Raw genomic sequence first — 25,509 nt, 5'->3', positions numbered from 1 at the left:
TACAAACCTGACAAAAAGAGATTTGAGGTAGGTTTGCTGCTTGAAAGATCTCTCTGTTTCCTTCTTTTAGGATTGTCTAAACATGCATTTCCCCAGGTTCTGTCCTTGGACCTCTCTGTTCACATTCAGCCACAGCAATTTCATCTAATCTCATAGTTCCAACTGTTAATTTTTAAATTTATTTATTTGAGAGGAAAAGAGACAGAGCTCCCCTGTGCTGGTTCCTTTCCCAAATGCCTGCAATAGCCAGGGCTGGGCCCAGGGTTGGGCAGAGCCAAATTCAATCCAGGTCTACCACATGAGTGGCAGATACCCAACTACTCGAGCTATTACTATTGCCGTCCAATGTCCGCATTGGATAGAAGCTGAAATGCGGAGCTAGGACCAGGATCTGAACCCAGCTACTCCAATGTGGGGCATGGGTGACTTAATTGCTAGGCCAAATGCCCAGCTCTCAACTATTAAATTGAGTGATTCCCAATTCTTCATCTCCAGCCCTGTCCTATCCTGGCTCCACCCCATAACTGTACCTGGTTGACAGACACTGCCATGTGGGCAGCACCCCAGTGTCTCCAACTCAGCTTGCAACACCCTTCTCTCATCCCCACCCACTCACCAACAAACCAATAAAACAAACAGGAAGACACCTTCCATATAATACCCAAATCAAGGGTTATCTTCCCCATCACGGCACTAACATCCAGAAGGAATTCACTGCTTTGACACAGGCTCACGTTTAACACCAACGTCATAACCCAAACTGGAGGGTTACCTCTCTCAACTGAAAGTTCCGAGCAGGCAAAGGCCACATCTTACAAAATGTTACATGCCCATATGCTGGACAACAGCGAACACGATTTCCCAGTTAAGCGTCTGTTGAATTAAATAATTAACTGAGTGACTACCAAAGTTTATCAGCTGGGCCAGCACTTGAGCCATCCCCTGCTCGTCTCAGGGTACAGGAAGCTGGACCAGAAAAAGAGTGGGCACTCAAAATCCCACGCTCTGATCTGGGCTGCGGGCATAACGAGTGGCGATTTTAATGGCTGCACCAAATGCCCACGTCAGACTTTTTACAGAGCGTAACTTTCATGTTTAACTTCTGAAAGTATGGATACACTGGACAGATGTCTGGGTAACTGAATTAGTTCTACTCAGTTCTCTCTTTCACATGCACAGCAGGGAAATCCAATCAGCCCTGCAGAGAATATAGAGAACCGTGGGAAGAGAAGAGAATCGTCACCGTTCTGCAGAGCCTGCGTGCAGGGGTTTCTGAGTCCCCGGGGATGCCGCTCCGTCTCCCCTCAGTCACTACGACAGACGCACCCAGGCCAGCAGCACTTCTGAGAATGAGGCAGGTCACATGGAATTGCATCCTAGCGGCCACTCTGGAGAGTAAAACCAGTTCTAGACTAACGTGAGGCTCTCAGTAAATGCCTGGAGAAGGGCGAGAGAGGAGGGGAAGGGCTGAAAACAAATAAAGAGAAATGGAAAGAACCCTGGCGTGCCGTCTAGGGTCTGCCTGCAGCAGTGCCTCAGGGCCCGCTGCACCGGCACTGTTCTGTCTTCCCAGTAGAGCAAGACACTGTCCTATACTCAAGGGATCAGGATCCGTGCTTCCCAACTCCTGAAGAACAACATCTCTCTCCAGGAAAAACTAAGGAAGATGTTGCGCATTAAATCCTCATTCTCCACGAAGCCTCCTGTACCAGCCCTGCCCACTCCTAGGCAGCCCTGATTTCTACCGCACAACACTCACCTGGGCACTTTGTAAACCATACTGACCTCAGTTATTAACTATGATTTAAAAAAAAAAGAATCATTTATTTACTTGAAAGTCATAGTTACACAGAGAGAAGGAGAGGCAGAGAGAGAGAGAGAGAGAGAGAGAGAGAGATCTTCCATCCGATGGTTCACTCCCCAGTTGGCTGCAACGGCTAGAGCTGCACGGATCTGAAGCCAGGAGCCAGAAGCTTCTTCTGGGTCTCCTACGCAGGTGCAGGGGCCCAACAACTTGATCCATCTTCTGCTTTCCCAGGCCATAGCACATAGCAGGGAACTGGACTGGAAGTGGAGCAGCCAGGTTTCGAACCGGCACCCAAATGGGATGCCAGTGCTTCAGGACAGGGCTTTAATCCACTGCACCATAGCACTGACCCCCCCCCCCCAACTATGCTTTTTAGAACATATTTAGTTTCCACTGTTGGGGGGGAGGGGCAAGGAGAGGAAAGAGAAGAATGGTTCACTACTGGTTCACTCACTAAATGCCCACAATAGTCAGGGCTAGGGGCCAGGCCAAAGCCAGGAGCCAGGAACTCCATCCTCGTTTCCCAAGTAGGTGGCAGGGACTCAAGCACTTAAGGCATAATCTGCTGCCTCCCAGGAGTATTAGCAGGAAGCCAGACAGGAAGCAGAGGCGCTGAACTTCACTCAGCACTCCGACATGAGTACAGGCATCCCAAGCAGCAGCTTAACCTGTTGTGTCACATGTCCACCCTCCTTTTCTCAAATGTTTGTTTATTTTTCATCTATTTGAGAGAGAGAGAGAGAGAGAGAGAGGATATTAACTATTCTTAACATTTTATCTCTGACTTCAGTTCCTCAACTTTCCCTTAATAAGAAATCTGAACTTGTCATTTTGGGTACTCCCCCAGTAGCGACGACTTCTATCTCCCAGACAACATGAAGAAAGCCTAACCCACTTTCTTCCTTTCTTCCTCCCAACACGCGTTACCACCAAACAGAAGTGAGCGAAGCAGAGTTCCCTCTGGTTTGTAAACCTGACGCACCCTTTGCACACTCTGCCTTCCCGGTTTCTTCTCTCTCTTCTCAATGTGCACAGATGTCCTGCAGTTTGGAATCTTCCACTAACTCCATCTCCTTTTACTTCCAAATTTTCTAAAGATGCATGGGAGATGTTAGCCACCCTCTTCCTTTTTTACCATTTAATCTCCCTTTGACCCATAAACCCTGGTTTCTGCTCTTCCTCCCCCAGTGAAATGGCACGCTTCAACTCCATTAGTAAGTTCTTTTTAAAATCTTTCCTATAATGGAAAATTTCAAACATACACAAAACAAATACAAAGGCACCCCAATGTAACCTATCCCTAAGCATCAACAGGTGTCAACACTCTGCCATTCTGTTCCACCCATTCCTCTACCCTACTCTCCACTCCTACTCAATTGTCACTCTTACAGTTTCATCAGATAAAACGTACCTATGTTTTAATTTTAATATTTTATAAAATTTTTATTTATTTGAAAGGCAGAAAGGGAAAGAAATCTACCAGCTGGTTCATTTTCCAAATGCCTTCAACAACCAGGGCCTGGGCCAGGTTGAAGCCAGGAGCATGGAACTTAATCTGGATCTTCCCATGGGAGGGACAGGACCCAGGTACCTGAGCCATCATCTGCTGCCTTCCAGAGTGTGCATTTGCAGGAAGCAGAATGAAAAACAGAGCCGGGACTCAAACTCAGGAATTCTGATATGGGGTGTGGGAAGCTGTGTCTTGAACCACTGTGCCAATCAATCCCCTCCCCCCAATTCCTACAACTGTGTTTGATTATAATTGTATATAGCAGCCCTATCAGATGTAGAACATATTCATCTCTCCAAAATATCTTCTGGTTTTCTTTCTCTTTTACTAGGTGTGTGTGTGTGTGTGGTTTTTTTTTTTTTTTTTTTTTTTTTTTAAAGATTTATTTATTGGGGCCAGTGCTGTGGTGCAGCAGGTTAATGCCCTGGCCTGAAGCACCGGCATCCCATGTAGGCACCGGTTCTAGTCCCGGCTGCTCCTCTTCCAATCCAGCTCTCTGCTATGGCCTGGGATAGCAGTAGAGGATGGCCTAGGTCCTTGGGCCCCTGCAGGGCATGGGAGACCTGGTAGAAGCTCCTGGCCCCTGGCTTCGGATCGGTGCAGTTCCGACCGTTGCGGCCAATTGGGGAGTGAGCCATCAGATGGAAGACCTCTCTCTCTCTCTGCCACTTCTCTCTATGTGTAATTCTGACTCTCAAGTAAAAAATAAATAAATCTTAAAAAAAAAGAAAGATTTATTTATGGGGCTGACACTGTGGCAAACTGGGTAAAGCTGCCACCTCCAGTGCCGGCATCCCATATGGGCACCAGTTACAGTCCTGGCTGCTCCACTTCCTGTCCAGCTCTCTGCTATGGCCTGGGAAAGCAGTGGAGAATGGCCCAACTCCTTGGGCCCCTGCACCTGTGTGGAAGACCTGGAGGAAGCTCTTGGCTTCAGATCAGCCCAGCTTTGGCTTTGTGACTATTTGAGGAGTAAACCGGTGATGGAAGACCTCTCTGTCTTAGTAGGGAGCTGGATAGGAAGTGGAGCAGCCAGGACTTGAACTGGCACTCATATGGGATGCCAGCACTGCAGGTGGCAGCTTAACCTGTTACATAACAGTGTTTACTCCTAATAATTCTTAAAAAAGGGCTGGCACTGTGGCACAGTAGGTTAAGTATCTGCCCTCCCCCTGCAACTCTGGCATCCCACACCAGGGTTCAAGTTCCAGTGGCTCTGCACCTGGGAAGGCAGCAGAAGATGGCCCGAAGACTTGGCCCCCACAATCCATGTTGGAGACTTGCATCAAGTTCCTGGCTCCCGGCTTCAGCCTGGCCTCGCCCTGTCACAGCCTTTTGGGTAATGAACCAGCAGATGGAAGATCTCTCTGTCTCTGTCCTTTCTGCCACTGTACAGTTCAAATAAAATAAATCTTTACAGGAAAACAAAAGAACAAAGCCAGATGCCACTTCTCAGCGCTCAGCCTCCCCGGCTCATGGCAGCAGCTGATGTTGCCAACAGCAGCTCTTCCGGAGCTTCTCTTGATCTCTAGGTGAAAAGTTCCCAACGCAGCTCTGCCTCCAAAGCATCCCACGTCCGAGGCCACCAGGGTTTCCTACACTTCTTGGGAGAGGCCAGGAGCTCTGACAGCTGCTCCTCTGTCCTCTGTCCAGAACGTGGCTCTTCCAGCTCTCACGCAGGAGGTGCCTGTCCTTTTGCTCTCATCCAGCTCCCTCCTTGACTGCCTGAGTTCACCCTCCCAGACACCCTACACGACAGGGCTTTATTTTATCTTCTGTGTAATACTTACCCTAACCTTTCGTTATCATCTTCACTTATATGTATTTATGTATCTCACTAAAATGTAACCACGTTGAGAATAGGAACTCTGTCTTTTTTGGCTCATGTTATATCCCTGATAACACATGCTTAAGATTGATTAGAAAAAACTTGGTTTAGCCCACAATCACTATGTTTGTAGAAAACTCCCTATTTGCCCTCATAAACAAATCTTTTCTGGTTTCTTCCTATTAACAGACATCCACATGTTACAGCGTCATAGTACTATGGCAATTTTCTGCACTAACATGAAATCATCCCAAATGTAAGGTTTAAACCCAAAAGAAAATATGTGGGGAGGGAGAAGGAGGCCACAAAAACCCAAACTAAACTAGGACTGACGAAGCTGAAGTTGTAAACGACTTCCTGAGGACAGAAGTGTCTAGTTACTCCAAGGATAAAAAGAATGGTCTTTCATCCTTAGTCTAGTTGATTCTGAACTGACACTTCAGTAATTAAAAAAAAAAATCAAGACAGCTAGTCTTTTCCCCCCAAGAAGAAGGCAGAAACTGAGCTTATGGCACAGTAACACCTTCTACATTGGTCTAGCTACAGGCTTACCAAGCAATTTCCCACAGTGTAAACGCACTAGCCAGAGGATCCAAGAACCCAGTCTTCCTTAATCTAGTATTTTGTTATAGATCAATAAACCAGGAACTTTGGAAGGGTAGACGCACCCTTCAGAAAGCCTGGGGTGTGGATCTTGAGTGTCCTGAGTGTGTGCTGCGTGTGTGTCTCACTGGTTCTGCGCAGCCTCGGGGAGAGGCAGGTGTACGTCTACAGCTCTGCTCTGGCTCAGGAGGAAGGAGCAGATCTGGTGAGAAAGAACAGCACAAGAGCACAGGACAGCACAGTCCTTCCGCTTGGCCCTGCAGGGGCTCACGAAGAAGTGAAAGTGACTGGGCAGGAGCAGTTGCTTCTCTGACCCCCTCAGAAAGTTCTGCAGAGGTGAGGAGGGCGTGGCCTCCCTAAATCCAGTGCTGGCACAGGCCAACAGGCAGTGAGGGCTGATGTGACAGGAAGCCGGTCACATTCTACTTCCTTTTCCAAAATTTTAATGACTTATTGATGTGAAATTTACCTAACATAAAAAGAACATTTTAAGATGGACAATTAATGTCATTTAGTATGCTTACAATTTTGTGAAACCCAAAACCTCCACCTGGCTCCAAAACATTTTCATCATCTAAACGGATACACCAGAGCCACTGAGCCGTCTGTGCCATTCACTCCTCAGTCCTCAGAAACCACCAGCCTGCTCCACACATGTCACCTAAATGAAGTCAAACAATGTGTGTCTGTCTGTGCCTGGCTTCTTCCACTCAGCGTGATACGTGGGGCTCCTGCTCCTGCAGAGACGACAGGCCAGGGTAGGAGGAACGGCGGCAGCACAGGGTCTTTCGGGTGGATCTGGGACAAAGGATAATGCAACCACGGTTCCTGTTCAGGAAACAGGAGACTCCCTCAGGAGCTCCCAGGGAGAACCAGAGACAACTTCGAGTGGGGAGAAGGACAGTGAGGGAGCAAGGGGATCCTAAGAGCTCCATGGAACCAGGCCAGGGAGGAGCCAAGGAAAAGCAGGACACAGAGGTGTGGAGGCACAGGCAGCCATGGTCACACAGGGTGTGTGGAAGACAGGTCCCCCAGCTTTACATGAGAAACCAGACGAACAAATGACCAACTAAAAATGCACCATGGAAAAGTGTCTAAAAATCGCTCGTGCCTACCCCTGCACGGCAGGATGAAGGGCAGGCTTCTGCCTTTCCTTTCTGTACTTCCAGCCTGTTTTAATTTTCCAAGGCTATGTAACTCTCCTAACAGAACTTAAAAGGTACAGTGCTAATACTCGAGACATGAACCGCCAAGTCCTCTGTAGCACAGTAAAGTCTGTTTTCAATTAGTCATGTAGCATAACAAAAATGTATACTGAAGAGAAAAAACTCTTTCTGGTCTTAGCTTAGGTCCAAATTTAAACCAATGTAACTTCTCCTGACACAAAACTCCCACTGTGCTCCTCCCCAGGCTCCACTGTCGACTTCCAGACAGGCCACCGGGTGGACACGATGCAACGTGCTGACCTTGGAACTGCCCTCTCCCGGCGCCTCCCCTTCCGTGGTCTGCATGGCAGTGGACGCTGCACGAGCTTGGTGGAAACACAGCCGCCGCCTAGGACACAAGAAAAAGAACACGTAAGGATTCAGGGTAAAAATTCTTTTTTTTCCAAAAGTTTAGACTGAAATCCTGTCACCAAGACCATTAAGCAGCTTAGTCCTGTGTGCGTGTGATGTGTGTGTGCATGTGTGGTACGTGCAATTGCATGCGTATGTGACATGTATGTGATGTGTCCACATATGTGCATGCACACATACATCTGAGGAAGGCAGGAGGGAGGTTGGACAGTGGGACACTCCCCACCGTGCGGCAGGATAGCAAGGAAGGGCTTGCGGCACTGGACACTGTCAGCTCTACATTTCTGTCCCTGTTTCACTTGGCTTCTGGCAGAGGCGATTGTGGAAATCTTGTTTTTTGGCTTTTTTTAAAAGATTTATTTATTTATTTGAAAGTCAGAGTTACACAGAGAGAAAAGGAGAGGCAGAGAAAGAAGTCTTCCATCCGCTGGTTCACTCCTCAATTGGCCACAACAGCCGGAGCTGCACCGATCTGAAGCCAGGAGCCAGGAGCTTCTTCCAGGTCTCCCACACAGGTGCAGGGGCACCAAGGACTTGGGCCATCTTCTACTGCTGTCCCAGGCCATAGCAGGGAGCTGGATCAGAAGTGGAGCAGCCGGGTCTTGAACTGGCGCCCATATGGAATGCCGGCACTGCAGGCAGTGGCTTTACCTGCTGTGCCCTAGTGCCAGCCCCAACTGTGGAAATCTTCAACAACGCTTAGGGATGTCAACCTGCAGAATGGATGCCCTGGGAAGATGTGCTGCAGTAGTCTGCACCACCTGGATACCAGGCAGGCTACAGGAACTGCGGGGCTTCTTGGCTTTATAATTTATGTTCAACATTTTTTAAATTGAAGTTAAGAAACACTTTAATGGCTAATCTCATCACTTTAAGCAAATATGCTTAATAAACTGCCAGTTAATTAAAAATTTCTTTTAATTTATTTATCATGAGGCAGAAAGGCAGACTGACAGACAGAGCTCCTGTCTTCTGGCTGACTCCCCAGATGCCCTCAACAGCTGGAGCTGGGCAATGGTCAGGCACGCAGTCCAGGTTTCCCAAGCAGGTAACAGGAACCCAATTATTTGACACATCACCACTCCTCCCAGGGTCCACATTAATAAGAAGCCGGATTTCAGGAACTAGAGTGGGGTCTCAAACCCAGGTACTCAGATATGAGATGCAGGTGTCTTAATCACTAGGCTAAAGCCCCACCCCACTTATTTTTATAGGAGATTAGACTCTCTATGGGGCAAAAGCCATAATTTTTCCTCCAAGAACGAGCCAAGCAAAAGTTTAAAATTCTGAGAATTAAAATGTGCCAAAACTCCTGAATCTCTATGCGATGCATTAATGCATTCAATATGTATTTATCAAGGAATAATCAACAGACACAAATCTATCACAATGCAGGCATGGTCACTGACAAGTCTGACAAAGGCTTTATTTTTTAAATTTATTTTTACATAAGACAATATAATTTATTTTATTTTTTTCATCTTGACTCTCAGGGGAAAACACTTTAAAAGTCTCACAGCAACAAACTGTAAGCTCCAAAAGAAAGCTGGTGAGTTTCTGTTGGGTGTGTGTAGACATCTCTCCACAAACGCACCACAGCCTGGTGACCTGCTCAGTCAGCCTCAAGCTGAGATCAAGATGTCATTCCAGGAAGCTGTCTCCTTGCTGGTGGGCGGGAAGGGCTATCAGGTTATCTGCTATGTGCACCAAATGAGACATTTTTGGGAAAGACTTTGTATCTGTGTGATGTGAAATGTGACACTAGCATAGCAGAAGCTCTCAATCAGCCTACAATCCCTCACTCTCAGATGGACCAACACCACCCACTCCCTATGAGACCCACAGGATGCCCACAGCAAGAGGGACAGCATCTGCCCCCCACCTGTTAACAACACTCATGTAAAAACTGAACTGCTCTTTCCTTGAGAATGAAGTTCACAGCTCCAGAAAAACCTGGCAACAAGTCTAGAAAGATTTGCTATGCAAACTGCTCCCCAAATGTGTTCAAGTTCTCCCACTTCACCACAATCAGCTGCATTCCACAGATGATGCATTATCGGCATGGCTGAGCTGAGAGCACCATTCACGGCCCCAGGCCCTGGCTCAGGCACAGCCCGGGATCCGGAGCCCTTCACTCTCTGCTTGGCCCAGATCCATGCTGCCTCTTGTGTGTCCCATGCTCAACTTGCTGCTGGCTGGGCTCAGCCAGGGGGAGGCCCTGGCAGGGAACAGGAGGGCGGGAAGAAGGGAGGGTGGGCCATGGTGGGGACTCAGGACGAGGTCCCTGCTCTCACTGTGCAGGCCTCTCCATCTGCTACAGCTCGCGTACTCCGTCCTTTCCGGATGCTCCGGTCCATCTTTCTTACATCTCCTCAGCGTGACTTGCCCAACTGCATCAGCTCCCTCTTCTCCGACAGCTGTTTGCTCTCACCGACTCCTCCCCCAACACTGACCTCTGTCCTCTGTATCCCCTAGGCCCTCCCACCTCCACGACTGACTCGTGCCCCTACATTCACTTCCTAAGATCCAGCATCTCCTCACAAGATCCTACCCTATCCTGGGGCCATTCACCAGGGCCCAAGTAAGCATCACTCTCCTTCCCCAGACCTCCACGTCCCAGTGTGCTCACAGTAGAAATCGCTCAGGGACACTAACCGAGGACCTGAACCACTCAGGCGCTGGGCTGGGAGGGACAGGGAGCAGTGACTGTGGCTGTACCTGTCAGTCAGGCCTTGAGAAAAGGACAGTCTCAGCTTCCCTGTGGAAACTTGGGGGTAATGGTTGTTCTGAGGACTAGCTGATAACACGCCTACACCTGGTACTCAGGACACACAGAGCAGGTACTAAGGAAGCGATGTAGCCGGCCCACTCACAGAGATCTTCCGCTCCTCTGCATTCTTCCCTCCCCAGCTGTCCTCAGCCAGGCCCTGGAGCTGTGCTGTGGGAGAGGAAGGCGGCTGCCCATCCCCTGAGCGTTCCCTGCTGGCTCCCCTCCACCTGCACACGCGCCACGCCAGAGGAGGTACAGGATCTTGCTGAATGTGGGTTCGGAACATGAGAGAAGACAGGCGGAGCTCAGCCCCTTCTCCCGCTTTCTCTGGAAGCCAGCTGCCCCAGGGAGCACAACAGTGCTCCTGGCTCCAGCCCCCACACACGCAGGACGCTCCCAGCCGGCCGCGACCACATCCATCCGCTGGGTTCCGGGTTCCGTGTCAACAAGTTCACTTGCCTGCAGATGAAGTCACGCTCTCCAAAACAGCTCAATAGCAACAGAGGCAGGGGTGGGCCTCCCGAACCTCCTCTTTCACCTATCTCTCAGTTGGAATACAACTCACTCAAGGGAAGAACAGTGTTATTTACTGGGTCTCAGAGACCCTGATGTCTGGTGATGGAACTGGAACCGTGACAAGCAGAGATGATGCAATATTCCAGGGAGTAATAAATCACATGTGGGATTTCTGAGGCTTTTTCTGGGGCCAGGGCCTGGGCTGTGGACGGCCAGAGTGTTTTCTAGGAGAAGTTTACATTAGGCCACACGAGTTGTGCACCAGTTTTCAGCTCCTGAGGCTGCATTAGTGGTTTATAAGCCACAGCCACACAGTATTTTGACCCTAGTGGTGAACGTAGTTATGGCAACTTTGCCACAGGTAAATGGCTGTTACTATAGAGACCAGGCTGGGAGCGCCAGGCACAGAAACCTTCACAAAGCTTTGGGGGCCTCACAGGCCTCACCAAGAAATGAGCCACAGTGGGCGTGGCCATGGGTGGCAGAACTGAAAGCTCAGGGGAACGTCGTCAGCTGCTTAGGTGGCCTAGGTGTGCACTGGCTACTCCGGCCTCCAAGCAAACACCACTGTGCAGACTTCCACAAAGGAAACAGGGAACCGGGCCTGTTGGCTTCGGCACATGGAGACCTGCGCTTGACCTTGAACTATGCCAGCATAGCTCTTCCTAAGCAGGCAGGGCTGAGGCAAAGATTAGACTTTGAAGACAGACTTTCTTCACACAGGCCCTTTAGCCAGCAAAAAAGTAGACTGATTATCTGCTGCATATAAGCTGTAAAGCAGTGACTTTCAAACAGCACACGCATCACAAAATCTGGGTTCATATGGGCGATTCAAAAGCAAAATGGAAATGAAGAGGCTTCTGATGGAAAGATGTAAGATGGATGGAAGGAAGGACCGACAGAAGGAAAGACAGATAGATGGAAAGGAGAAGAGAACTAGGTGTGCCCAGGCTGACCCAGGCTTACTGATTAAGACCAATGCACCATGCCGGCGCCGCGGCTCACTAGGCTAATCCTCCACCTAGCGGCGCCGGCACACCGGGTTCTAGTCCCGGTCAGGGCACCGGATTCTGTCCCGGTTGCCCCTCTTCCAGGCCAGCTCTCTGCTGTGGCCCGGGAGTGCAGTGGAGGATGGCCCAGGTGCTTGGGCCCTGCACCCCATGGGAGACCAGGAAAAGCACCTGGCTCCTGGCTCCTGCCATCGGATCAGCGCGGTGCACCGGCCGCAGCGCGCCGGCCGCGGCGGCCATTAGAGAGTGAACCAACGGCAAAGGAAGACCTTTCTCTCTGTCTCTCTCTCCCTCTCACTGTCCACTCTGCCTGTAAAAAAAAAAAAAAAAAAGACCAATGCACCAATGCACTTGGGCCGGCGCTGTGGTACAGAAGGGTAAAGCCCCAGACTGCGGCACCAGCATCCCCTGTGGGCGCTGGTTCAAGTCCACTTCTGATCCAGCTCTCTGCTATGGCCTGGGAAAGCAGTAGAAGATGGCCCAAGTCCTTGGGTCCCTGCACCCGTGTGAGAGACCTGGAAGAAGCTCCTGGCTCCTGGCTTTGGATCAGCTCAGCTCTGGACTTTGTGGTTATCTGGGGAGTGAACCACTGGATGGACGACCTCTCTGTTTCTCTCTGGCTCTACCTCTCTCTGTAACTCTATATTCCAAATAAATAAAATAAATCTTTAGGGGCCGGTGCTGTGGCACAGCGGGTTAACGTCCTGGCCTGAAGCGCCGGCATCCCATATGGACGCTGGTTCAAGACCCAGCTGCTCTACTTCCAATCCAGCTCTCTGCTATGGCCTAGGAAAGCAGTGGAGGATGGCCCAAGTCCTTGGGCCCCTGCACCCATGTGGGAGACCCGGAAGAAGCTCCTGGCCCTTGGCTTCAGATCAGCTCAGCTCCAGCCGTTGCAGCCAATTGGGGAGTGAACCATCGGATGGAAGACCTCTCTCTCTCTCTCTCTCTCTCTCTGTGTCTCTGTCTCTCTCTCTCCGCCTCTCCTCTCTTTGTGTAACTCTGACTTTCAAATGAATAAATAAATAAATCTTTAAAAAGAAAAAAAAAAATCTTCATTTAAAAAAAAAAAGACCAATGCACTCAAAGACAGAGCTGGGGAAAGTCAGCAGAGTAAAACCTTCGCTGACTCCTGATGCCGTGCTCCACATGGGACAGTATCAAGCTTTTATGACTCTTGCCCTGACCACATCCCTGATCCATGCCATCGGGGGAGAAGTGACTCAGCTGATGAGTGAGTCTGGAAGAAGGAACCAGACTCGCACTGCCTGGCCCCTTTCCCTACCTCTTCCGTCAGGTTGCCTGTTCTTCCCTGTATCTTCCCTCTTCTAGTTGGATTTACTCCAGATCAGTGCTGCTGGGTGAACAAACCTGCTAAGTCCTGGAGTCTGGAATTAAAGTGCCAACTGGCCCTCAGAGAGAAGCCATTTTTCCTATGTCAACTTTATTGGTAATAAAAAGTGACATTTTGATCTCTATCTACGTAACTCCTCTCCCCTATCCCTCTATTGGTTCAGAACTTGGGAGGGGTAGATAATAGTATTCATTGCAACCCCCTGGGTCCCTACTTACATACCTGTCTTCCCTCAGAATTAAGTTCAGCTTTATCAGTCTTATTTCCCCAATAATCTTGTTATCATAATTTTGCTTTCTTAAAAGATTTATTTATTTATTTAAAAGGCAGAGTTAGAGAGAGAGAAATCTTCCATCTGCTGGTTCACTCCCAAAACAGCTGCAATGGCTGGGGCGGGACCAGGCTGAAGCCAGGAGCCTGCAACTCCACCCCAGGCTCCCTCATGGGGTGCAGGGATCCAAGCACTCAGGCCACCTTCCACTGCTTTCCCAGGTGCATTAACAGGGAGCCGGATCGGAAATGGAGCAGCATCCCATATGGGCACCGGTCTGAGTCCTGGCTGCTCCACTTCCGATCCAGCTCTCTGCTGTGGCCTGGGAAAGCAGTAGAAGATGGCCCAAGTCCTTGGGTCTCTGCACCCGCATGGGAGACCCAGAAGAAGCTCCTGGCTCCTGGCTTTGGATCCGTGCAGCTCTGGCCATTGCAGCCAACTGGGGAATGAACCAGCGGAAAGAAGACCTCTCTCTCTCTCTCTCCCTCCCTCCCTCCCTCCCTCTCCTCTCTCTGTGTAACTCTGACTTTCAAATAAATCAATAAATCTTTAAGAAAAAAAGAAGTGTATAGGCCGGCACTGTGGCTCGGTAGGCTAATCCTCCGCCTTGCGGCGCCGGCACACCGGGTTCTAGTCCCGGTCGGGGCGCCGGATTCTGTCCCGGTTGCCCCTCTTCCAGGCCAGCTCTCTGCTGTGGCCAGGGAGTGCAGTGGAGGATGGCCCAAGTGCTTGGGCCCTGCACCTCATGGGAGACCAGGAGAAGCACCTGGCTCCTGGCTTCGGATCAGTGTGGTGCGCCGGCCGCGGCGACCATTGGAGGGTGAACCAACGGCAAAGGAAGACCTTTCTCTGTCTCTCTCTCTCACTGTCCACTCTGCCTGTCAAAAAAAAAAAAAAAAAAAAAAAAAAAAAAAAAAGAAGTGTATGATGAGCAGCAGTCCAGCTAGGGAGTGGCAGGGGGTCTGAGGTGTGGGCGCTCAGAGTCCTGAAAACATCAAGTCAGCATCATCAGAGGGGTGAACAACGGCACCAGAGCTGCCGGCAGGTGCGGTGACGGCCTGCAGTCTGCTCTCTGCCACAGCACATCATCCACCTCGGGGCTGGCACCAGTGAGTTCTCTGTGCGAGTGATGGCACCGTGCTCAGCACACACAGGAAGGACCACACGGGGTAAAGCCATGCAGATTCCCTGTAAGGTCTTCTCTACCAGCAAACACCTCAGTATTTTGGAAGCCCTCCTGGACGCAGGTCTCACTCAGCCTGTCCGGCCTCATCTGCTAACGTCTCTCTGCTCTCTGTGCTCCGGTCCCACAGAAACCCTTGCCGCGTCACCAACACGCCAGACTGTTTCAGGTCCCCGCGGCTGTATCTGCACCACTCTGTCTGCTTTTCCCTCCCCTGGAGCTGCCAAGGAACACCCTACTCATCACTCAGGATTCAGCGTTTATGAAGTATTTCCTGATCCGTCTCTAGGCAGAGTGACAGGTCCTCCTTCAGCACCCGCAGTGGGCTGTGTGTGAACTCTACTATGGAACTGTATTGGATATATTTGCTCTCAAAGATGCCTCTATGTAATAGCAATCGGACTGTCAAATCTTTGACACCGATATTGTTCTCTTGTTAATCTCTGTATTCAGTTTACTTAAATCATGATCCTGGCATTTCATATTCAGTAAGTTTCTATGTAAGAATGACTTAATTGACTGAATGCTTTTTATTTAAAATGCAGTAAACATCAATTCAGTAAACATTTCCTGAGTCACCACCTCAGACCAGATGGTGCTGGGCCAGTGTGGTGTAATGGAAGGAGCTCTGGTTTCGAGGGGGCAGAATCACTCCTGCAATGGAGTGTGGCTTGGTAATCTCGGGCAAGTTACTTAACTTTCTAATCCTTGGCATTTCTAGCCATAAAACTGAGCAGGAAGAGGTGTGACAAGGATTAAGTTAAATAATGTATGTACAGCTCCTAGCAAAGTGTCCAGGAGCAACCAATAGGCATTAAAAATAAGTTAGTTCCTTTCCAAGAAGTCTCCAAGGGCTTATGGACTAGTAAAGGAGACAGATACAAATAGCGCTAATGTAGGATAATGAATAATTTACTAGCGCAGTAACAACAGGTGCTATCAGAACTCAGATGACAAGGAAATCCTGTCAAGGGAGCCTGGGAGAAGAGGCCAATAGGAAAGATACAAAAAGGAAGCTGCGTTCTTTCCCTTTCTTCCAAATCCTAAGCAAAGAGGAAAGCATCAACCAAGGCATGGGCCATGAAAAAACTCTAGCTAGGGCACAGAAAACCATCTGGGAAGATCTACACATCACTGCTTTTCAAAAAAATAAATAAATCTTTAAAAAGCAGCAGCAGCAGCAGCAGCAGCAGCCAGAAACGGATTGGAATCAGGTTTTCAGTGGTTTACAGGACAACAACTGTAGCAAGCAGGGTCCATGAGACCTTCTTAAGCCAGGGAGTGGCACTAAAGCAGCAGCCAGGAGGCCGGGTGTTGTGTCACAGTGCACTGAGCGACTGCCACCTCAACACCAGCATCCCGCATCAGAGAGCTGGTTCACGCTCTAGCTGCTCTGCTTCTGATCCAGCTCCCCGCTAGTGCACCTGGGGAGGCAGTGAAAGACGTCCCAAGTATTTGGGACCCTCTACCGACACCAGAGACCCAGATGGAATATTACACTCCTGGCTTCCGCATGGTTCAGATTAGACTGTTGTGGCCATTTTGGGGGGCAAACCAATGGGAGGATACAAGCTCGCTCTCTCTCTCACTGCTTTTCAAATAAATAAGTAAATTTTAAAAAGATTGGAATCAGGTTTTCAATGGTTTATAGGATAACATCTGTAGCAGGTAGGGGCCATGAGAGCCCTTTAAGGAAAGGCGTGACATGACCACATCTCTCACGTACGAAGCTTGCTTGCTGTGGCAGTCACAAGGACTACAGGCTGGAGCAGGGTGAGGCTATAGGCAGAGAAGCTAGGAACAAGCCTACATAAACTTAGAACTGCTGATCCAACAACTGAGTTCTCGCTTTGTAGTACAAGGCACCAAACGTCAGCATCAATCCAAATGCCAGTACTTTCTAAAGAGACCAACCATGGTGGCAGTGCACAGCACCGACGTGCCGGGCTTGGAGCACCCTTCCCTAAGAACTCTGGGGCAGCCGCGTCAGCACACGCTTTTCTTCTCTTCAACACAGAGACGTTCCTATGTCACTGCCGACACCAGGTGGATATAAATGTTAAAGATTTACCTTTGACAGTATCCCAGGCCAACACAAGCCAGTGAAGATGAGTCTAGGTTACATTCAGTGCAAAAACAAGCCAAAACCCTGAAAAGAGAGGAAAATCACAGTGAGCCACAGGCTTGTAGCAAGACAACCCCAGAGGCAGCAGAGCAGCTACCATCCAACCTCCGAGGTTGCAGCTGCCCCTCTAGCCGGGAACAGCAAGATCCTCTGCAGAAGGCAAGTGCACTTGCCTGTACTCCGGGATGGAGCTCCGGGCTCCTGACTTCAGCCTGGCCCAACCCTGGCTGCTGCGGCCATTTGGGGAGTGAACCAGTGGATGGAAGCTCTCTTGCCCACTTGCGGTCTCTCTCTCTCTCCTTCAGTAAAATGAATAAATCTTCAGGGAAAATAAAATGTTTTTGGCACTCACTGAGAGGAAAAGGCACTGATGCAGAGGGCAGACTGCTGGGAAAATTGGGAAGTGTTCCAGGTACCATCTTTTTCTTTTTTTTTTTTTAAGATTTATTTATTGGAGCCAGCACTGTGGCATAGGGTAAGCCTTCACCTGCAGTGCTGGCATCCTATATGGGTGCTGGTTCGAGTCCTGGCTACTCTACTTCTGATCCAGCTCCCTGCTGATGGCATGGGAAAGCAGTGGAAGACGGCCCAAGTGCTTGGGCCCCTGCATCCACGTGGGAGACCCAGAAGAAGTTCCTGGATCCTGACTTCAGATTGGCCCAGCTCCAGCCATTATAGCCATTTGAGGACTGAACCAGCAGCTACAAGATCTCTCTCTCTCTGTCTCCTTCCCTCCCTCCCTCCCTCCCTCTCTCTCTCTTTCTCCACCTCTCTCCGTAACTCAAATAAATTTTTAAAAATTTTTAAAAAAAAGATGCTATAAACCTGAGTCATAAATAATCCAAAAAAAAAAAAAAAAAAAAAACCAACACCTTGACTGCCTCCGTCACTGACAACTGGTCTAACTTCCAGAAAGACATCCACAAGAGACATCTGAAGTGAAAGAGGAGAGATGAGGTGAACAGAGCAGCACCAAGGGCACCCAGAAGGGCTTCCCAGGAGGGCACCTGGCGGTAGACAGGAGGGCACCACCTGTTCAGCTCTGTGAGAGGGGCAGTTCTAAAGCCACTATGGAAGACAGTATGGAGATACCTCAGAAATCTGAACACAGACCTACCATATGACCCAGCCCTCCCACTCCTGGGAAGTTACCCCACGGAAATGAAATCAGCATATGAAAGAGTTATCTGTACCCCCATGTTTGTTGTAGCTCATAATCAACCCAAGTGCCCATCAATCGAAGACTGGATAAAGAAATGGGATATGTACACCATGGAATACTACACAGTGGTAGAAAACAAAAAACTACAAAATCTGGTCATCTGCAACAAAATGGATGAAACTGGAAAACATCATTCTTAGTGAAATAAGCCAATCCCAAAGGGACAAATACCACGTGTTCTCCCTGACCTGTGATAACTAACAGAGCACCTAAAACCCAATCTGTAGAACTGAAACTGACACTTTAAGAAGCAATGACTTGAACAGCTCTTGTCTCGACTGTTGAGGAACATTTTTAAAATACTATTTGTTGAACTTTAAAAAAAATTATTTATTTATCTGAAAGTCAGAGTTACACACAGAGAGAAGGAGATGCAGAGAGAGAAAGAGAGAGAGAGAGGTCTTCCATCTGCTGGTTCACTCCCCAGTTGGCCACAACGGCCAGAGTTGTGCCAATCTGAAGCCAGGAGCTTCTTCTGGGTCTCCCACACAGGTGTAGGGGACCAAGGATTTGGGCCATCTTCTACTGCTTTCCCAGGCCATAGCAGAGAGCTGGATCGGAAGTGGAGCAGCCAGGTCTCAAACTAGCATCCATATGGGATACCAGCACTGCAGGCGGCAGCTTTACCCACTATACCACAGCATCAGCCCCAGAACTCTTTACTTAACATAGAGTTAATCATATGTGTATAAAGTTAAATGAAAATAGACCACCAAGTTCCTAAAGTTGTAATTATGAACTGTATGAAGTTTGTATTAATTAAATAAAAGATTTCTGGGGAGAAAAAAAAAGAGCACCAAGTTCATGAAGAGGCACAAATAATATCAAACGCCTAGGGAGGCTGTGGATGCTGCAGTGCAGTGGGAGAAGTCACCAACTGGGATGCCCAAATCCTACATCAGAGTGTCTGAGGCTGAATCTCACTTCCACTTCCGATCCAGCTCCCTGCGAATGCACACCCTGGGAAGCAGCCGCTGATGGCTCCAGTACTGAGGGCCCTGTTATCCACATGGGAAACCCAGATAGAGCTCTTGGCTCCTGGCTTCACCTTGGCTCAGCCCTTGCTGTTGCAGGCACCCTCTGCTTTTCGAATAAAATAAATACACTTAAATCACACACACACACACACACACACACACACACACGCTAACGGAGCACAGGAGAGACATGTCTCAACAAGCAAGCACTGGTACAGGAGAGAATGTCCACGGCTGCAAGATTTGCACACATGACTTTTGCAGTTTCAGGCCACTCCCGCATAAGCACAACACTTGGAAAATTCTGCAGCAATGTTCAAGTCTGTCCATTCCTGGAAACAACCCATTTAGCCCCCAAATCGGCTCTAGCTTTTGTGCTTTTCCTCTTCTCTTTCCTCTCCTAGTCCGGCTTCTTGAAAAGGCAGCTGTGTCTCGACATCCTTCTCTCTTATTCACTTATCAATCCCTGTGATCTGAATTCTGTCCACATCAATTCCAGTTGTCAGATACAGTGGGCATCATTGGGGCATTCCTGCTTTAACCTTTCTTTGGGGGCTACCACTGTGGTGTAGAAGGTAAAGCCGCCACCTGCAGTGCCAGCATCCCATATGGGCGCCGGTTCAAGTCCCAGCTACTCCACTTCCAATCCAGCTCTCTGCTGTGGCCTGGGAAAGCAGTGGAAGATGGCCCAAGTGCTTGGGCCCCTGCACCCACATGGGAGACCCAGAGGAAACTGGCTCCTGGCTTCCAATTAGCATAGCCCCAGCCCTTGCAGCCAATTGGGGAGTGAGCCAGTGGATGGAAGACCTCTCTCTCTCTCTCTCTGTCTCTCCTTCTCTCTGTGTAACTCGACTTCGAAATAAAATAAATAAATCTTAAAAAAAAAAAAAAAAAGCGGCTGCTGCAAGGGCAGCTCAGAACAGCTGGCTCTCACCAATGCTTACTTAGCACAGACCACTTAGCTCCTCAAGTTTTCAGAGCAAGGCCTGCGGCCAGATTTAACTGCAACTGTTGGTCACATAAGAATTAAACAGAGCAGAGATGATGGATATGTTCATTAGCTGGTATCATTATTTCAGATGGTATTCATAAATCATAAAATCACTTTGCACCCATAAATATATACAATTATATCAATTTACAATTAAAAATAAAAAGAAATATATTATGCTCAGTTTTTGTAACCAATTGTATATATATATTAATTGTATGTAGTTTTAAAAAACATCAAATGACTTTCTTAAAATTTTTATTTATTTGAGAGACAGAGAGAGAGAGAGATCCCCTCCATTGGTTCCCTCCCTAAATGCACACAACAGCCAAGGCTGGGCCAAGTTAAAGCTGGGAGCCAGGAATTCAGCACAGGTCTCCCATGTGGGTGGCAGGAACGCCATGACTTGAGCCATCACCTGCCGCCAGCAGGAAGCTGGAATGGGGACTGGAGCAAGGAGTTGAGCTCAGGCACCCCAACACTGCACATGGGCATCTCAGCCACGGGGCGAAACGCCCATCTCCCAGACGACTATTACGGTTTATCAGTGGAGACAAATAGGATCTGTATAAAGTTTATTCAAGGTAGAATGAGTCCTAGACCCAGGTGACACAAGCCGACGACTTTCACTAAGTCTTGGGGGAAGTATCCCAAAGTGACACAACTCTAGTCAGAGTTCACGTATCACACAGTGAACACACACCAATGGGTCCAGGAAAGCGAGCTTTGGGAAAGTGGGATACATTTCTCAATCGTTGGAGGCTACTTTTTTTGTTTGAGGGGCTAGCACTGGAGCGTAGAGGGTTATGCTGCCGCCTGAAATGCCAGCATCCAGCTCCCTGCTCGTGTGTCTGGGAAACAGCTGAGCCTGATTAAAATGCCTGGGCCCACATGGGAGACCTGGGCGGGATTCTGGGCTCCTGGCTTTGGGCTGGCCCAGCCCTGACTGTTGAAGCCATTTGGGGAGTGAACCAGCAGATGGAAGATCTCTCTCTCTCTCTCCTGCTGTCTCTCTTTCTCTCTGTAACTGGCTTTCAAGTAAATAATTTTTAAAAAACATTTATTTTATTTATTTGAAAGAGTTACAGAGAAAGGTAGAGACAGAAAGAGAGAGAAAGGGGCTGGGGGCTTCCATCCACTGGTTCACTCCCCAACTGGCCACAACGGCCAGAGCTGAGCTGACCAGAAGCCAGGAGCTTCTTCTGGATCTCCCATGCCGGTGCAGGGGCCCAAGCACTTGGGCCATCCTCCACTGCTTTCCCAGGCCATTAGCAGAGAGCTGGATCAGAAGTAGAGCAGCCAGGACATGAACTGGCCCCATACGGATACCAGCTGTGAAGGCCAGGGCTTTAACCCGCTGTGCCACAGTGCCGGCCCCTCAATTTTTTTAAAAAAATCCCTAAAGATAAAAATAGCTGTATTTGTCTGAAATACTACATGACAAAATAGAGGATGGTGGGGAGAATAAGAACCCAGGTGCCCGGGCCATCAGAGCTGGATGCGACTGAGGAGAGCTGGGGCTCCACCAGGCACTCTTAGATGGGATGCTTAAGCCACTGTGCCTCAACCCCTGAACCGAGGTTGCCTTCTATAAAACATCAGCAAAAAGCACCTTCCGAGACAGGGAAGGCTACTGATTAAGGACCACTGTTCTAGGAATGGATAAATAAGGAACACATATAAAAAGAACAAAGTATCAGTCAAGGTTGCTCCAGATGGCTAAGATGAAACACCTCACTGCACCTGGCGTCGGTCGGGGAGAACTGGGCAGTGAGAGTTCGGTGCTGGCTGGCCCTGGCTGGCCCTCTCAGATGGCCACATCCCCAGTGTTTGTCCCGGAGGCCCTGCGTCTTGTTGGGTCCAATGTGCTCTCAGATGGCTGACAGGTTTTTAAAGGTACACTGCTTATCACTAACAACTGCTTATTCTGTACCTAGTACCATACACCTTGGAAGTCTCAAAATACTCCGACTTCAGATCTGATCCCTGGGGCTCATGTTGGGGTGCAGCAGGTTTTAAGCCACCACCTGCAGCACCAACATCCCACCATATAGGAGTGTGGGTCTGAGAGGCAGCTGCTCTGCTTGCAACCCAGCTCCCTGCAGGCTGATGGTCCAAGTGCTTGGGGCCCTGCCACTCATACAGGAGGCCTGGACACAGCTCCTGGCTCCTGGCTTCGCCTGGCCCAGCCCGGAGCAGTGCTGCCTTTTGGGGAATTGAACTAGCAGATGGAAGATCTCTCTTTCTCTCTCTCTGTCTCTCTCCCCCGCTATGCTTTCAAATAAATAAAATCTTAAAAAAAAAAAAAAAAAAAAGATTCCCGTCTTTGGGTCCTGGCAGCGAGCTGAGGAGAGGGCTCACTACAGGTGGCACCGAGCTTGTGGGAAGGGCAGGGGGAAGGACGGCCAGTTCCCCTGTACTGCCCTCAGAGGGATACCAGGATTCCAATGGAACTGACAGAATTTAAAGCAGAGATTTTCTAATACATTTATCTCCATAATGAAAAAATATGGAGGACCAAGGAGCTTTGTTTATGTTGGCTACAATGAACCTCATAGCAATAATGAAAACTATGGGGGCCCACGCTGTGGCAGAGCAGGTAAAGCCACCACCTGCAGTGCCGGCATTCCATATGGGTGCCGGTTCGAGTCCTGGCTGCTCCACTTCCCATTCAGCTCTCTGCTATGGCCCAGGAAAGCAGTAGAAGATGGCCCAAGTCCTTGGGCCTATGCACTCATGTTGCAGACCTGGAAGAAGCTCCTGGCTCCTGGCTTCAGATCAGCCCAGCTCCAGCAGTTGCACCATTTGGGAAGTGAACCAGTAGATGGAAGACCTTTCTCTCTCCCTCTCTCTGCCTCTGCCTCTCAGTAAATCTGCCTTTCAAATAAATAAATAAATCTTTTTAAAAAATGAAAACTATGAAACAGCTAAAGCCTTTATTAATTTAAAATATCTACATTGAGTTATCAAAATATTTAATTTAAAATGAATCATTTTGAAATGACTAAAAATCTAGGGATAGGCATTTATCTTCGTGGTGAAGAAGCCTGTTAGGGGCCAGTGTAGTGGGTAAAGCTGCCACCTGCCATGCCAGCATCACATATGGACAGGCACTGGTTCGAGTCCTGGCTGCTCTTCTTCCAATCCAGCTCTCTGCTATGGCCTGGGATAGCAGTAGAAGATGGCCCAAGTCCTTGGGCCCCTGCACCCATGTGGGAGACCTGGAAGAAGCTCCTGGATCCTGGCTTCAGATCAATGCAGCTCTGGCCATTGCAGCCAAATTGGGGAGTGAACCAGCGGATGGAAGATCTCTCTCTCTCTCTCTAACTCTGACTTTCAAATAAATAAATAAATCTTTTTTTTTTCTTTCTTTTTTTTTTTTTTTAAGATACCTGTTAGGACGCCTGCAGTCAACACCAGAGTCCCTAGCTTTGGGTTCTGGCTCCTTACTCCAGTTTTCTGCTAATAAAGACCCTGGGAAGCACTGGTGATGACTCGGGCAGCTGAGTCTCCACCCCCAACCCCACCCTGCGTGGAAGCCCTGGATTGAGTCCTGGCTGCAGGCTTCCAGTCAGCCCAGCTGCAGGCTTTCCTGGAGGAAACAAGCAGGTAGGAGATCTCTCTCTCTGTCTTTCTGCTTCTTGGCCTCTCAAATATATTTTTTTTTTAATTTGAGAAAAGTGTCACTGTTGTGCATTTTGGCACCTCTTTTTTTTTTTTTTAAGATTTATTTATTTATTTGAAAGGCAAGATTAAAAAGAAAAACAGAGACAGAGAGAGAGAGAGATCTTCTATCCACTGGTTCAATCTCCAAATGGCTACACGGCTGGAGCTGGGCTGATCCGAAGCCAGGAGCCAGGAGCTTCTTCTGCATCTCCCACGTGGGTGCAGGGGCCCAAGCACTTGGAACATCCTCTGCTGCTTTCCCAGGCCACTAGCAGGAAGCTGGGTTGTAAGTAGAGCAGCTGGGACTTGAACCAGTCCCCATACGGGATGCCAGCACTGCAGGTGGCAGTTTTATCCGCTATGCCACAATGCTTGCCCCATGGCAAATATCTAAGTCTGCGTCTGCACTCAAATCTCTTTCAGTGCTGCACGTCATATAGCCTCTGGAAGATTCTACCATGCACTCGTGAGAGAATCAGTTAAAAAAGGCTTACAGCATTTTAGTATAAAATTGTGACCCTCCAAGACCACCTGAAAGGGTCTTGGATGAAGGAAGGGTGAGCCTTGCACCACACTTTGGGAACCCCTCATTCAGAAAATAAAGTAGTCCAAGGAAGGGCTGGGCTGGAAAGTTTGTGGCTGTGGAGCCCTGATTTTCAAGGATGCCATTGCTTTCTCCCTACACTTCCCTTGTGAATCTCAGAGGCAGAGCTGGTCGGCAAGGCAGGGTTGTGCGACAGCTGCGCAGGGCGCCTGTGCTGGGGTGCAGCACCTCACGTGCCTCCAGGGAGGCTCCACTGCCCTGGGCAACGTTCCCTGGAGGCCACGGCAGGTTTTCCCGCATGGCGCCTCCACCGCGTCTCCCCTGGAGGAGCTGAAACGGCTTACCAGAAGCTGCCTGGCTGTTTGCTAACTGCAAAATCACCCCCCACCCGCTGCAGCCTCGAAGCTGCAGACAGTTCCTGATCGGGCTGTCTTCAAAGACAAGTAGAGAAACAGCCACGTAGCCAGCTTTTCCATGCCGGCAGTCGTGTGAGTTTGCTGTTCTGTAAAAACAGTCCCTGGAGCATCGTGTGTCACGGATCCTGTTGCCATAAACTGAAAACATTTTCTTCATATTTCATGGCACTGGAAAATTAAAAGCCCTCTGGATGGAGTTTGCATACAGTCCACCTCTGACCAAAAAAGAGGTTTAAATTTACGGATAAACAGAGAAAAGAGGGTGGCCAGGAGCACAGTGAAACTGCTGTATTAACAAAAGGCAATGTTTGCTAGTACATGCTTCCTTGAATTTTCCCTGTGATGAATGTTCTGAAATTATCCTGCACACAATATGACCACGCTCACGCTGCTCAGCAAGCCTGAAGCCATCTTAAGTATTTTACAGCTGAAAGAAGCACGGAAGAAAAAGAAGCTTCTTGTTGGTCTCTAAAATAAAAATATATAAAGAAACAGGCACAAATCTGTGTAGCTTTTTAGACCTTTTTCATTTCTTTTCTTCTTCTTCTTTTTTTTTTTTTTAGTATAATCAATAAGGGTCCTTGAGAAAAAGAAGAGCATTTTTAAGTCAAAGTGAAACTAAAACTTTAAAGAGGTTTCTACTTCTGGGAATATAAACTAGGTAATTCAGACCAATCAACTCTGCTGAGGACAGCCAGAAAATCTCGACAAAACATATTTTGAAAAAATCATGAAGGCAGAGGCGCCCTACCAAATTAAGAATTACCGCACATAAAAATCAACTCCAGGGCAGGCGCTGTGGCACAGCGGGATTAAGCTGCTGCTTGGGACGCCTGTATCCCATATCTGAGGCAGAGTTACAGAGAGAAAGAGAGGGAGAGACGGAGAGAGATATTCCATCTGCTGCTTTACTCCCCAAATAGTTGCAATGCCCAGAGCTGAGCAGATCCAAACCCAGGAGCCAGAAGCTTCTCCCGGGTCTTCACGCGGGTGCAGCAGAGGCCCAAGCACTTGGGCCATCTTCCACTGCTTCCCCAGGCACATGATTTATCAGGGAGCTGGATCAGAAGTGCATCAGTTAGGACTCAAACCAGCGTCGATATGGGATGCCAGCATACCCGTTACACCATGGCGCTGGC

The 25,509-nt window shown here is 48.9% G+C and overlaps 1 protein-coding gene across 6 annotated transcripts in view; it reads right to left on the bottom strand.

The window, feature by feature from the left end:
• Positions 1-25,509, bottom strand: part of TNRC6B (trinucleotide repeat containing adaptor 6B) — a 287,810-nt gene that overhangs the window by 184,466 nt on the left and 77,835 nt on the right. For 4 of the 6 annotated variants that reach the window (XM_051834072.2, XM_051834078.2, XM_070052956.1 and 1 more), the window contains 2 exons: positions 16,501-16,578; positions 7,215-7,302 (listed from right to left, as the gene is read on the bottom strand). In XM_051834072.2, coding sequence (XP_051690032.1) covers positions 7,215-7,259 — 45 coding nt within the window. In that variant the 5' untranslated portion in view covers positions 7,260-7,302; positions 16,501-16,578. The remainder of the gene's footprint in view (positions 1-7,214; positions 7,303-16,500; positions 16,579-25,509) is intronic. The other 2 variants (XM_051834074.2, XM_051834079.2) reach the window with 1 other exon arrangement.

Source organism: Oryctolagus cuniculus, chromosome 11, assembly GCF_964237555.1.
Source record: "Oryctolagus cuniculus chromosome 11, mOryCun1.1, whole genome shotgun sequence".
Lineage (NCBI taxonomy): Eukaryota > Metazoa > Chordata > Mammalia > Lagomorpha > Leporidae > Oryctolagus > Oryctolagus cuniculus.
This window is presented reverse-complemented; position numbering and strand designations above follow the sequence as displayed.